At 48.3% G+C, this 12,964-nt stretch overlaps 1 protein-coding gene across 19 annotated transcripts in view; it reads right to left on the bottom strand.

Annotated features, from left to right (window-relative positions):
- Positions 1-5,197: 5,197 nt before the first annotated feature.
- The window catches only part of CBFA2T2 (CBFA2/RUNX1 partner transcriptional co-repressor 2), a 142,712-nt gene continuing 134,945 nt past the window's right edge, over positions 5,198-12,964 (bottom strand). For 11 of the 19 annotated variants that reach the window (XM_086332339.1, XM_086332337.1, XM_086332345.1 and 8 more), the window contains one exon: positions 5,198-10,049. In XM_086332339.1, the coding sequence (XP_086188465.1) occupies positions 9,750-10,049 (300 nt within the window). In that variant the 3' untranslated portion in view covers positions 5,198-9,749. Of the gene's footprint in view, positions 10,050-10,747; positions 10,835-12,964 lie in introns of all 19 variants that reach the window. The other 8 variants (XM_086332331.1, XM_086332341.1, XM_086332342.1 and 5 more) reach the window with 1 other exon arrangement.

Genomic DNA, 12,964 nt, shown 5'->3' on the forward strand with positions numbered 1-12,964 from the left:
CACAAGGGGGCGCCTGGCACCAGGCAATGAAGCTGCTCCGGAGAAGGTGGGAGTGGTTTGTTGCTGGTTCCCCAACGGTCTTGGGAGGGAGGATGTGGAGGAGGGGATACATCGAACTCACTACCATGAAATTCCAGCATCAGGAACAAGCACAGACGAACAGGATGGTTTAGATCAATGCATGTCTGCTCATTCTGAGACTGGATCATCTCAGGCCAGCTATTTCCCTTTATACTGAGTCAGTAGGGTTCTTGGCTGCATTCTTGGTAAAATTTGGAAGGGCTGTTTCCTTGAAACCTACCTTCCAAAAGGGGAACAACTCTTTTTTCCATCTCCTTGTCTCTCTCTGTCAAGGACACGTACAGCAATGCTTCACTCATTTTGATTCATTTAATCTGCTGTTCAATAGTGCACAGAGTATTTATTTCAATGATTGTATTCCCCTATCTTCAAAGCCATGAAATTAAAAGACACTTACTCCTTAGAAGAAAAGTTATGACCAACCTAGATAGCATATTGAAAAGCAGAGACATTACTTTGCCAACAAAGGTCTGTCTAGTCAAGGCTATGGTTTTTCCTGTGGTCATGTATGGATGTGAGAGTTGGACTGTGAAGAAGGTTGAGCGCCGGAGAATTGATACTTTTGAACTGTGGTGTTGGAGAAGACTACTGACTTGATGGACGTGAGTCTGAGTGAACTCCGGGAATTGGTGATGGACAGGGAGGCCTGGTGTGCTGTGATTCATGGGGTTGCAAAGAGTCAGACACGACTGAGCAACTGAACTGAACTGAACTGATCTTCAAATCTACCTAGTCAGTCTCTTACTTTCTGCTATTTTTTTCCCAGCACGATCTTAAGGTTCCATAGTTATTTTATATTCTGTATCTGATAATAACAGTATCTGAAGTCCCAGATCCCAGGGGTCTAAATAAAAATTTTTTTTTTCTGTTCAGGAAGCACTTTATTGTTTCTCCAAGATTAAGAATTAAAAAAAAGAATTTCCACTGACAGAAAATCTGCATTGCTTTGCTCAACTTCTGAATGTTGACTTTTGCAGACATATTTCTCTCCAATCATTCCACCCACGACTGACGGATCAGTCTTAACTTCCAGTTTCAATACTTGGCCTTTACTTAGAAAGCTCTTCAGGACCTTTCCTTCTTTTTTTAAATTTAGGCTATGTTGGGTCTATGGTTTTTCCAGTAGTCATGTATGGATGTGGAAGTTGGACTGTGAAGAAAGCTGAGCGCCCAAGAATTGATGCTTTCCTTTGAACTGTGGTGTTGGAGAAGACTCTTGAGAGTCCCCTGGACTGCAAGGAGATCCAACCAGTCCATTCTGAAGGAGATCAGTCCTGGGTGTTCTTTGGAAGGAGTAATGCTAAAGCTGAAACTCCAGTACTTTGGCCACCTCATGCGAAGAGTTGACTCATTGGAAAAGACTCTGATGCTGGGAGGGATTGGGGGCAGGAGGAGAAGGAGATGACAGAGGATGAGATGGCTGGATGGCATCACTGACTCGATGGACGTGAGTCTGGGTGAACTCCGGGAGTTGGTGATGGACAGGGAGGCCTGGCGTGCTGCGATTCATGGGGTTGCAAAGAGTCGGACACGACTGAGCGACTGAACTGAACTGACGTTGGGTCTTCATTGCTGTGCATGGGCTTTCTCTAGTTGCAGCGAGCAGGGGCTACTCTCTAGCGGTGTGCAGGCTTCTCACTGCGGTGGCTTCTCTTGTTGCAGAGGGTGGTGTGCAGGCTTCAGGGGTTGCAGCTCAGTAGTTGTGGTTCACATGCCTAGCTGCACCTAAGCGTGAGGAATCTTCCCGAACCAGGGATGGAACCCATGTCCCCTGAGTTGGCAGGTAGATTCCTAGACACTCGACCACTAGGGAAGTCCCTAGGACAGGTTTTAATTCAGTAAGAGTAGCTTCATCTAAGGCAACGGCACCCCACTCCAGTACTCTTGCCTAGAAAATCCCATGGACGGAGGGGCCTGGTGGGCTGCAGTCCATGGGGTCGCTGAGGGTCGGATACGACTGAGCAACTTCACGTTCACTTTTCACTTTCATGCATTGGAGAAGGAAATGGCAACCCACTCCAGTGTTCTTGCCTGGAGAATCCCAGGGACGGGGGAGCCTGGTGGGCTGCCCTCTATGGGGTCACACAGAGTCGGACACGACTGAAGCGACTTAGCAGCAGCAGCAGCAGCTTCATCTAAAGGAGTTGCAGTGGAAACTGTATAAGGTCCTTCTCTGCAGTGGAGACTCATCATAGTAGCAATGGCTCCAGGGAGGATTGTTCAAGCCTTTACTGCAAGCAAGTTGACCCAACTGGTTGAGAGGGGAGAAAACCTTTTTTGCTATAGCATCACTTAGGCTTTTTACCTTAATGTAACGCTTTACATAAGGATTCATAATAGAAGCAGCCTTTTCAGGTTCCTTCAAGGTTTGTGACAATCTCAACAATTCTTTTGCTACTCACTCTGATTTATTGTTTACATGCAGCAGAATAAAGAGCAGTGGCGCAGTGACCTTCGACACCATACATCTGAGCAGGTGGCCTCATAAGCTTGACGAATGGCCTCAGCACAGATGTCCTGGAGCATCGCCCCTGCCAGGAAAGTCCAGACACTGCTGGGGTGGCTGTCCTCTCCCGGGCACCTCTGGGTCAAACCCAAGTTGTGTGCGTGTGTGCTAAGTCATTTTAGTCATGTCCGACTCTTTGCAACCCCATGGGCTGTAGCCCACCAGGCTCCTCTGTCCATGGGATTCTCCAGGCAGGAAGTGGGTTGCCAGACCCACCTCCAGGGGGTCTTCCCAACCCAGGGATCGAACCCACGTCTCCATCTCCTACATTGGCAGGCGGTTTCGTTACCACTAGCACCACCTGGGGTGAGCACTCAATCAGTTTATTGTTCGTGCTGCTGTTGCTCGTAACAGCTCATTTGCTTGGATACGAACTTTAGTTCATGGACAACTTACACTTGGTTGATATGTAATAATATGATTGTAGTTTTAATATTCTTCCCTACAGGATTTGCATTTTTGCTTCTGCCAGATCCCAGGAAATACAAACCTGGAATCATCTTAATTCTTCAGTCCAGGTATTCTTTGACCTCTGGAGTAAGGAGAATCTGACCTTAGCCCCAGGAGATAGCAGACATTAGAGGCTCTGGTCAGTTTCCCCTGCTCGCCTTCTCACTGAGGCCAAAGCCAGCGCCCTGGCTTCACGGAGAGGTCCCGGTGGTTTTGTTTCATTTTGTACAGACTCAAAGCCGAGTGCCACAGTCCCTTAAACTTCTGACTTTTTGGAATTTCTTTTGCCCTCATGGAGCAGTTTTCCTCTACTGAATTACTACTGTGGTTTTAACTTAACAGTCACAGGCTTGAGATCCCCTGGGTGGTGGAGGACAGTGCTGGGCAGCTGATGAGAAAGACTGGCAGTTGGCACCATCTGCATGAAAGATCATACAGTTAAGCCCCCATCTTGCCTTCTAGGGCCAAGACAATCCTTTTCCCAACCCTGAGATCTAGTAACCAACTCCTCCCTTTGCATTTCGGGGGCCCGTGAAGCTGATGGCGCCAACAAGCCTCTAGGGCGAGGCTGCTCAGTAGGAGTTCTAGGGCTACTTACTTTCCAGAAATGGATATCTGGGTGACAGGAGTGAGGCTGGGGCCAGTCGGGCCCATGGGAAATGGTCTCTGGCCAGGAAACCGGACAGCCCAAGACCTCACATGCACAGGTGTGCCTGCAGCAACCTTCATGGCTCAGCTAGTCAGGTCACCTCAGAGCCATCGGACCTGTTGGAGGCACAGCAAGCTGGTGAGCTTTCAGGGGAAGCAGTCTGGACACAGAGTCAAACACCCAAGAAATGTCCAGTTCCAGAAATCCCACTGGAAAATTACCCCAAAGAAGGAAATCATGCTTAGGAAATGTTCACTTTAGTACGTGAGGGAAAACCTGAAAGCAACCCAACTGCCCCACAGGAGGTGAGGCGTTAAGGACAACCATGACCCTGAGGGAACTCTCTGGCAGTCTGGGGGTTAGGACTCCATGCTCACAGATGAGCACCGGGGTTCAGTCCCGGGTAGAACTCAGATCCTCCGTGAGCCGCGTGGTGTGGCCAAATCAGACAAACAAAAACACGGCCTTGATTAGATCATACAACTAGTAAGCAAATAAACATGAAGGCAACAGTGAACTTATTTATGATTTAACATCAGTGTAAAAAGGAATATTCCCAAATCCAGGTATGTTAAAAAATGTTTAAGGAGCTTTTCCAGTAAGCGGCCTGAGGTGACCCCTAAAAATGGTGCGCTATTCACTTGACCCAGAAAATCCCACAAAATCATGCAAATCAAGAGGTTCAAATCTTCGTGTTCACTTTAAGAACACTCGTGAAACTGCCCAGGCCATAAAGGGTATGCATATCCGAAAAGCTACCAAGTATCTGAAGGATGTCACTTTAAAGAAGCAATGTGTGCCATTCCGTCGTTACAACGGCTGAGCTGGTAGGTGTGCACAGGCCACACAGTGGGGCTGGACGCAGGGTCGGTGACCCAAAAAGAGTGCTGAATTTTTACTGCACGTGCTCAAAAATGCAGAGTAATGCTGAACTCACGGGCTTAGATGTAGATTCTCTGGTCATTGAGCACATCCAGGTGAACAAAGCCCCCAAGATGTGGCTCAGGACTTACAGAGCTCACGGTCGGATCAACCCCTACACGAGCTCTCCCTGCCACATTGAGATGATCCTTACTGAAAAAGAACAGATTGTTCCTAAACCATAAGAGGAGGTTGCACAGAAGAAAAAGCTATCCCAGGAGAAACTGAAGAAACAAACTCTTATGGCCCGGGAATAAATGCCGCAAAAAATAAGTGCAAATAAAAGTAAAAAAAAAAATGTTTAAGGAAAAGTTATTGGAAAAGAAAAAGGACCTACAGAGCCACTATCCTACTCTTCAAACGTTCTCTGGTTATTTTCCTCATTGAAAGATCACTTAATGGTGAAGGGCTGACACGGAGCTGGGAGATCTGTGTGCTGTTGTTGGCACTTGGCTTCCCACAGTTCCAGCAGCCGGAACCACCTCCTAGCAGATCGAGGAACAAGGCAGAGGGGATGTAGAAACCTGCGGGCAGGATGTCTTACACAAGTCCACGCACCACCTTCCCTCTTAATCCCATTCCAGCTTGAGTCAGAAAAGGAATATAGCCTTTTTATTGACTACTTGAAGTAGAACAAACTAAATACATATTTAACAGTTTTGGTTCATTTATACAGTACCTTAAATAAGTTATGCACAGAGTTAAGTAACAAAAGTTCCTACCAGAGTAAAATGACAAAGCACAGAAAAAAATCAGCTCTACCGCATCCTGTGGGTGGTTTCACATTCATCATCCCCCTTAAAAAAACCACGCTTGGAAGCTCAGTTTTGGATTTATTTACATTATTGGCTTTCTCTGTGGATGGAGCTTTTGTAGCCTCATCAGGAACTTGGAAAGCTGTGAAAGTGGACTGAAGGCCTCTGAGCCAAACAGCACTTTCAGCCATCCGCCTAATGCTTATTGCCGCTTCTCTCTGCCAACTCCAACGCAGGCCCGGGGCTGTCCCTGCCAGCCGCCAGCCGCACATGCCCTATTTGGTATAAGCATCAATGAGTGTACACTGGGCAGTTGTGGGTCTGACCAGATGGGGTAGCAGGGGAAGCGCCATCTCTGGGGCTATGGAGGCAAAGCGGGGAGGCAAAGGCCGCCCTCAGGCCTCAACCTTCTCCTGGCTCATGATGGAAAAGGTTGCCTGCACCATCGTCTTTGGAATTGAGCACGTCAATGCATGTGGGCAAAGAGGCAGGTAGTCAACATTTTGGTTTCACAAGAACTACAGACACGCAGAGTTGGAAAGGGCCCTATTCAACAGCTTGCCCAGTAACCCCCCCACCCCACCCCAGACGGAGTCCCAACAGCTGGCTGGTTGGCCCATGCTGGAACAGTCCATTTCTCTCTGGTTTTTCTTACATTTGGTTTTTCTTACTGCTACCACCCAGTTCTCTGTAAATTGCTTAAGGAAAAAAAAAAAATCTAAGAAATCTGGCTTAGTCTATTGTCCTGGGAGCCTGGAAATCAGTTCTGAAGAAAGCCTCGAAGATGAGTTCTATTTTAAATGATTTACTCAATCCATAATCTCATCTACAGTTTCCAGGACAAACAGCCATGTGGTCATTATTCATGCTTTCATCCTGAAGAACTCATGACCACACAATTTTAATTGTGCTGTTGGAACTTCAAGCCCACTTGCTGAGATCTCTTCTGGAACTGCCCACAAGGTCTGCCCTTTGCAAGCAGGTGACAGACAGCACTGGGGATCCATCTGACTTTGGGACAAGGCTGTACAAAGTGAAGTGTAGATTTTCTGTCTAGAAGCTGAAGATGCTCACGTTGACACCAACAAGTGAGGAGCTCCAGGTGGAGCCACTGGTCCAGATGTGCAAAAGTCATCTACACGGCAGAGGGCCCGCAGCAGCCAGCGCCAGGCATGGACCTTTGCCAGGGTGATGGGTCTTGTTTCCAGACTAAAATCCACTGAGACACACACAGGACTCAGCACTGTCCAAGAGAAGGTGCATTTGCTCTGTGACCTCAGGGTGGCATGACTGAGCCCCATCCTGAGAGCTGCAAGGATGCCCCCAGGGGAAGCTCTCACATTCAGGAGGAGGGCTGCTCACTTCCGAGCAGGTGGAATGAACCTGAGTCTGTTTTCACCACTGGGTGGAGCAGGCAGTGGGGGCCCAGAGGATGATTGAAGCTCTGAGGATCCGGCCCTAAAGCTTCCCTCAGAACATTTAAAACAGCTCCCATGCTGGCTACTTCCGGTCTTCTCTGGCTCCTGCAGCCATTCCTCACTAGGCAGAGGAGAGTGATGTGCCACCGCTTGTCACACTTGCCTTTGATCCCTAGGATAACACGAAGAGCCCAGGACCACTCGGGCAAGACCTTCAGGACCACCACTATGTCTTGTCTTTGCCCCCTTAAACTATAAAGGTTGGTCATCTAAGCAGTCTGATTACAGTAAGATACTTTAAGTCTAACTAGATGAAAGGGGGAGCCTGAATTTGCACCATCAATATGGTTATCAGCAGACACGGAAAACAAGTGGGGAACCTGGACTCAGCCCTGGCCCTCCAGTCCCCTCACTGCATTCCAAGACAGTGTCCCTTCTCCTCCCAACTCCAACCAGAGCTGAGACTTTCAGAAGAGAGGCAGCTGGAGAAAGGGATTCTTTACATATAAATAGGAAGTTCTGGACAGATGCCCTAGCAACCGACATGTGAAACTGACCAAAATGAATACAGCACCAGGCCTGAGATCTGAACCACAATGTGGAACACTGCAGAAATCTTTAGCTTCGCCTCTGGGTGGCACATGAGCTGTTCTAAAGCAGTTTAGAACAGCATTACAGAAATTCTGAAAATAAAGCTGTCATTGGATCCACAGTCCACAAAAGTCAGCTAGGACCTACCTGCACACTAAACCTAAACCACAGCTGTAGAGACTGACATCCAGTCTGACAAACAGTATTCGGTTGGCTTTGGCTCTTTATTCCAACCCGAAAAAACCTGAGCTACCCTGGCTCAGCCACTGAAGACTTACAGGACACACCTAGGTGTTCATCTAACTTGCTGACAAAAAAGGGAGCTGAGGTCAGACCCAGTGGACACTGTGAGACACCCTCTTGCTGCCACCAGATTTATAGGCTCAGTGACCGCCTCTCATGGGACATCTCTTCTCAGGGAAACGCAGGCAACTCCTGTCTGAGGTTCTGATTTCATCTGTTAGGCAGGATACCTCGACTGCTGCAACTAAAGGAAAGCTGAACAATAAAGCAACTATTCTGTTATTCTTTCTCTGGGTATACCTTACTTTACACAGCAGAAGTCTGGGTATTTTAATGGTGCCTCATACTGAGTTTAAGACAGAAAATCCTTGAGTAAGATAAATTAGGGACTTACCGTTTTTATTTATTTATTTACTTGGCTGCTCTGGGTCTTAGTTGTAGCTTGTGGGATCTAGTTCCCTGACCGGGGATTGAACCCTGGCTCTCTGCATTGGGAGCACAGAAGCATAGCCACTAGACCACTAGGGAGGTCCTGGGACTTAGTGTTTAAAGTAAGATATACCTGTACGTAAGGATAACGGTACCTATGCTGATACCTTACTGGGAGCCTTCGATTCACTCTGGGCAATGTGCAGAAAATGGCCATCTAAAGTGGAGCTTTCAAGGGTCGGCAGGAGCAGGGCCAACCAACTCATTCCTTGGTGCAAGTGGGTGCTAAAGGCTTGGAGTTGGACAGGGGGAGGGTCAGGGTCCTTGGGCTCCCAATAAAACTTGAATGGCAAGGAAGAACGTGTGTGGCAATTCCTAACATTTTAAAGGGAGTACAGGTGGTGTCATGTTTGGAGAATCAGGTAAGCAGCTGGAAAAACTCCCTGAAGACAGGAAGAAAAATTGGTCAGGCTCTCACAAATGGTTGTCACATTTCAGGAAACTTTTCTTAGCTCAAAGAGGGTAGGTATCAACAAAATTAGAGAAGGGAAACAGGATTGTATGCCCAATAATAAACTGACATAGGACACATAATGACAAAGTCTGAAGAATTCTTTCAGGTCCAAAAGGTTCGCTCAGAAGTGACCAGGCCTTGACTGGTGAGGCAAGTCATAGCCACACCACATCACATCCTATGGGTCAACTATGGCTTCAGAGGCGCCAGACAGAGACCATGGGAAGAAGATCCACCCAGTGATCTGGACATGCGTGGTCTGAGAATAAAAGGACACGGAACAAGACGACTGTGCAAAGAGCCAAGTGGTGACAAAAGTTTCTGCATTTCCAACAGATGATCCATTCAATAATGTGATGACACTAGTTTGGCCAACATGCTCAGAGAGAAGAGACAATCCATAATTGAGTCTCATTCTCCCTCAGACCAATCCATGCGCTGAAAACTATTTTCTGCATAAGCAAAATCAAAAAAGAGAGAGAGAAAAAAAATGGGTCCCAAACTAAAACAGCCAGCCAGGCTGGACAATCTTGTCCAACATGATCTGTGATGCTTGGTGGAAGTTTTATTTTTTATTATGGGTGTTTTTACTGAAATGGTGACTTCTTCCTGTGGTTTCTGAAAATCTTATGTCTGAACGGCAGGGCCGACGAGGGTGTCCTGAGTGCTGCTTTCTGCCTGCCCAAGTCCCCAGGGACTAATCAGTGGCACCTGCTGAGGGTGGAAATGGGCTCAGGGAACTGTTCAGGGGCAAGAGGAGCCACTCGCTGTGGGAGAGAGCCCTCCTTCCCAGCTTGCTATCAGTCTCTAGGCCTCTGTTGCGGGAGGACGTTGGAGCAGCAGACGGTGAAGGGGTGAGCTGCTTCCAGCCTGACTGGGCACACCTGACAGTTGGCTTGCTCACAAGGCAGGGAGGAGCTGGCAGTCTACATGGAAAAGTGGCTGGCCGTGCCAGCTTTAGCTGGGAGAAGAACAAGCTTGGAAGCTATGGAGGAGTCAGGTCCAGCCAGTGGCCATGCACACACAGGTGGGAAATGGACAAGTGTGTGGACAGGCTGGGGCTTCAAGTCTGCCTGCCTCCACTTCTCTTCTGGATGATGACCCAACAGCGACTGGCACTGCTTCACATAGCCAGCCTTCCGTGCGGAGTTCTGTCGTGCTCTGAGGTTGCCGGGGGAAGTGAGTCTGGGGCTCAGAGTCCGTTGGTGTCGATGGCTGTCACAGAGGCTGGTGTGGAGGAGCGTGAGGTGGTTGCCGAGGTCTTGTCCAGGGCTGGACTGGGGACGCTGCAGTCGGCGGACCGGGCTGAGGAGCCCCTCCCTCCAGGAAGCAGGGGCCGGCTTTGGCTGTGGGGACTCTGGCCGTGCAGGTTCTGGCCACAGAGGCGGTGGTGCCGCTCCCAATCCTTATGCTGGCAGAAAGAGCCGCAGTATCGTGCGATGTTGCAGCCACTGCAGGTTTCACTGGCTTTGCGGCCACAGTTCCAGCAGTTCTGCAAGACACAGGCATCGGTCAGCTGCTGGGATCCTGGGGGGCACACTTGTCATCACGTGCCAGCTCCTCTGCAGGAGAGGCGGCGGGGCTGTGTGGGGAGGGTGTGGGCTCTGGAGCTGCGCACACCTGTGCCTGTGCTGCCTGCCCTGCTGCTGCTGCTGCTTACTTCTTCTGTGTTACAGGAAGACCACCTGCCCTGGGCTGCGGGGACAGCGACATGAGGGGATGTGAAGACATGTGCACACAGCACTGTAGGGCAGGAGCAAGTCCTGCTGAAGGCAACAACTCCTCGTTTTGACTCATATTTTAATCCTCAATGACCAAACCAAACCAGGCTCCCACATCATAGCTAGCTATTCCAAGACCACAAATGTGCTTGGACAGTTTTCCTTCTTACCCTTTGCAATGCAGAAATGATCTTGACTGTGTTCACTGACAACACCTGAAATCTTTAAAAAAAAAGGTCACCTGCGTGGGTACTAGGCTGGGTGACCATGAGTGTGGGAAGCTGTGCTACTCGCTGTGCCCATTCTCCGTTCAGTGATACATCCCATCAGAGGTGGGCTGGGGATCATGGGACTACTTCCGGTCTGTTTACAGGAGCCCCTGTAATACCTCAGAACCTAAGGCCCCAAGGTCTATGTCAGGGAGTTTTCTTTCTATTTTTTGCTCCCACACCTGCCCCTGGGTACTCACCTCCCTGACACACGAGTGTTTTACACCGAAGGTCTCCACGACCCACTTATGGATCTCATCAGCCAGCTGCGCCCTCCCCTGCAGGCTCTGCAGAATGGCAGAAGCCAATTATGAGGCCTGGCCTGATGATCAAGGAAGAAAGATGCTGTCTCTTCCTCAAGTGTAAAAACAACTAACAAACAACAACAACAACAACAACAAACAACTGATAAGAGCAAACAAGGACCTTGAGGTCCCCCACCTCTTGCACTGTATAGATAGACGGGACACTAAGGGCCAGTGGGCAGGACTTGTCTGAGCTTGTAAAATGATCACGTGGCTATGCAAAGCCTGGGACCTGGACCTCCTGGCTCTACTATTCTCAAGGGACACACTTAGTTTCAAAGAGCAACAGAAAGGACTGAAGATCCCTTCCAACACTACAGGCTTCTCAGGAAATACACTCCAGGGACTTTCCCAACCTTGCTAACACCAACACTGGAGAACCAGAATCAGGGACAGAAGTCATTCTTAGGATCTTCACAGATTCTTAAGCAAGCTGTATTCCTGAAAATTACACACTCTGGTAGGTTGACTCCAGACAATGCTTTGGTCAAACAGTATTGTTTGTGGGGAATGTGTTTCATGGAGCTGCTGTGGAAACATAGGCCTCTACTTCCTCTGTCCAAGTCTGCAAGAACATCTCAAACTGGGCCAGAGGATTAAAGCAATGGTGCTTTCACCTTGACCACCACTGAGAAGCCAGGGTGAAAAGGACAATTTGCATTCCCTGTCTCTGTGGCTTTGCCCTGACTTTACCAAAAGGCTTTGCCAAGAAACATGATGAAAGGTTTACTGTGGTCATCACCCTTCAAATCAGCATTCCTCAAAGATGGAGCAAAGTACATGGCCAAACAGGCCTTATAATTTATGGGGGAAGGTTATAAATCTTCTGAGTTACTGGCCAGGGAAGTCAGAGATGGTATTCCAGAATATCCTTTGACAAGCAGGGGCCATCAGTTTATGTCAGTTACTACTCCACGTGTAGCCTGGGGAACACCTGTATCAGAATGACCCAGAGCCCATCCCAAAGTTTCCTGACCTTATTTCAAACCTGGCTCCAAGGAGAAATGATTCTTATCTTACACTCAACTGCTAGCCCATCACGTTTGCCAGGAAATCTAGGCTGGGGACAGAAGGGGACCTCTACCTGAGATGTCATTCCAAGGGAGATGCTTGGGTCTGGCCTCAGAGGAGGCAGCTGCTCTGCAAGAGTAGGAGCTGCCACACCGATGGTGTTAACAACGTTAAGAAAATCCTTTCTGTCTGAACAGTGCACTGCAGTTTAAAAACACTTCCACAACTGTGATCTAATTGTATCTTCCTTAAAAAGTATGAGCCCAGCAGGACAGGGGCTGCTACCCACCCACTATACAGAGAGGGAGCTGACCCCTGAAGGGAACGCTGCTAGTGTGAGGGGAACTGGGACGAGTGCTCAGGGCTCCTGGGCTCCTTCTGCTCTACCGAACTACCTTTCACAGGATGACCGAAAAACTCCAGGGGTTACCTCTAGATATCAAGCAGAACTTTCTGAGTGAACTGGAGGAAACCAGCCCTCTTGGTCCAACATAAACTCACTCAGAGCATACGCCCTGCTATCCTGCCTTGTTTTGGAAGGAAAGTTTGCAGGGATGGATGCCAATGTGTGCCTCACCTGCAAGTCACTTTGTGCCCTGAATATAGATATTGATATGGGTGGCTATAATGAATCCAATACACAACAGAAACAAATAGGAGAGGAGAAGGGAAAGGGGAGAGTCAGAGGAACTACTTTCTTCCAATTCAGCTGGAAAGGCTGCAACAGGACTTGCCCACATCCTTTCTCAACGGCCACATGATAGGCATGTTCATCTTCACATCATCATGCTTAACACTGTTCTTTGAAAAAGATTTAAGGAGGATGAGACAATAAAATTTCTGTCGTTTAAAAAACAAACCACCACCAACAAAAAAGCTCAGTTCTTTATAACCTTAGGAATATCCCAGAGAGTACATGGGGTTTACCTACTTATAGAAACAGGCTTGTTTCAGGACTTAAAAGTTTGCCTTAAACCTGAAAAGTAACTGAAATCAAAGTTACAGAAAAATTTCATTACATTTGAAAGGGCTGTTAGGATGTTTCTGTCATGTGCCTTTTAATTATTTTTTTCCTCATAGTAGTACAAAGCACCACCATGT

The sequence above is a fragment of the Bos grunniens genome, chromosome 13 (assembly GCF_055505025.1).
Source record: "Bos grunniens cultivar Pamir isolate PY7600 chromosome 13, Bosgru_T2T1.0, whole genome shotgun sequence".
Classification (NCBI taxonomy): Eukaryota; Metazoa; Chordata; class Mammalia; order Artiodactyla; family Bovidae; genus Bos; species Bos grunniens.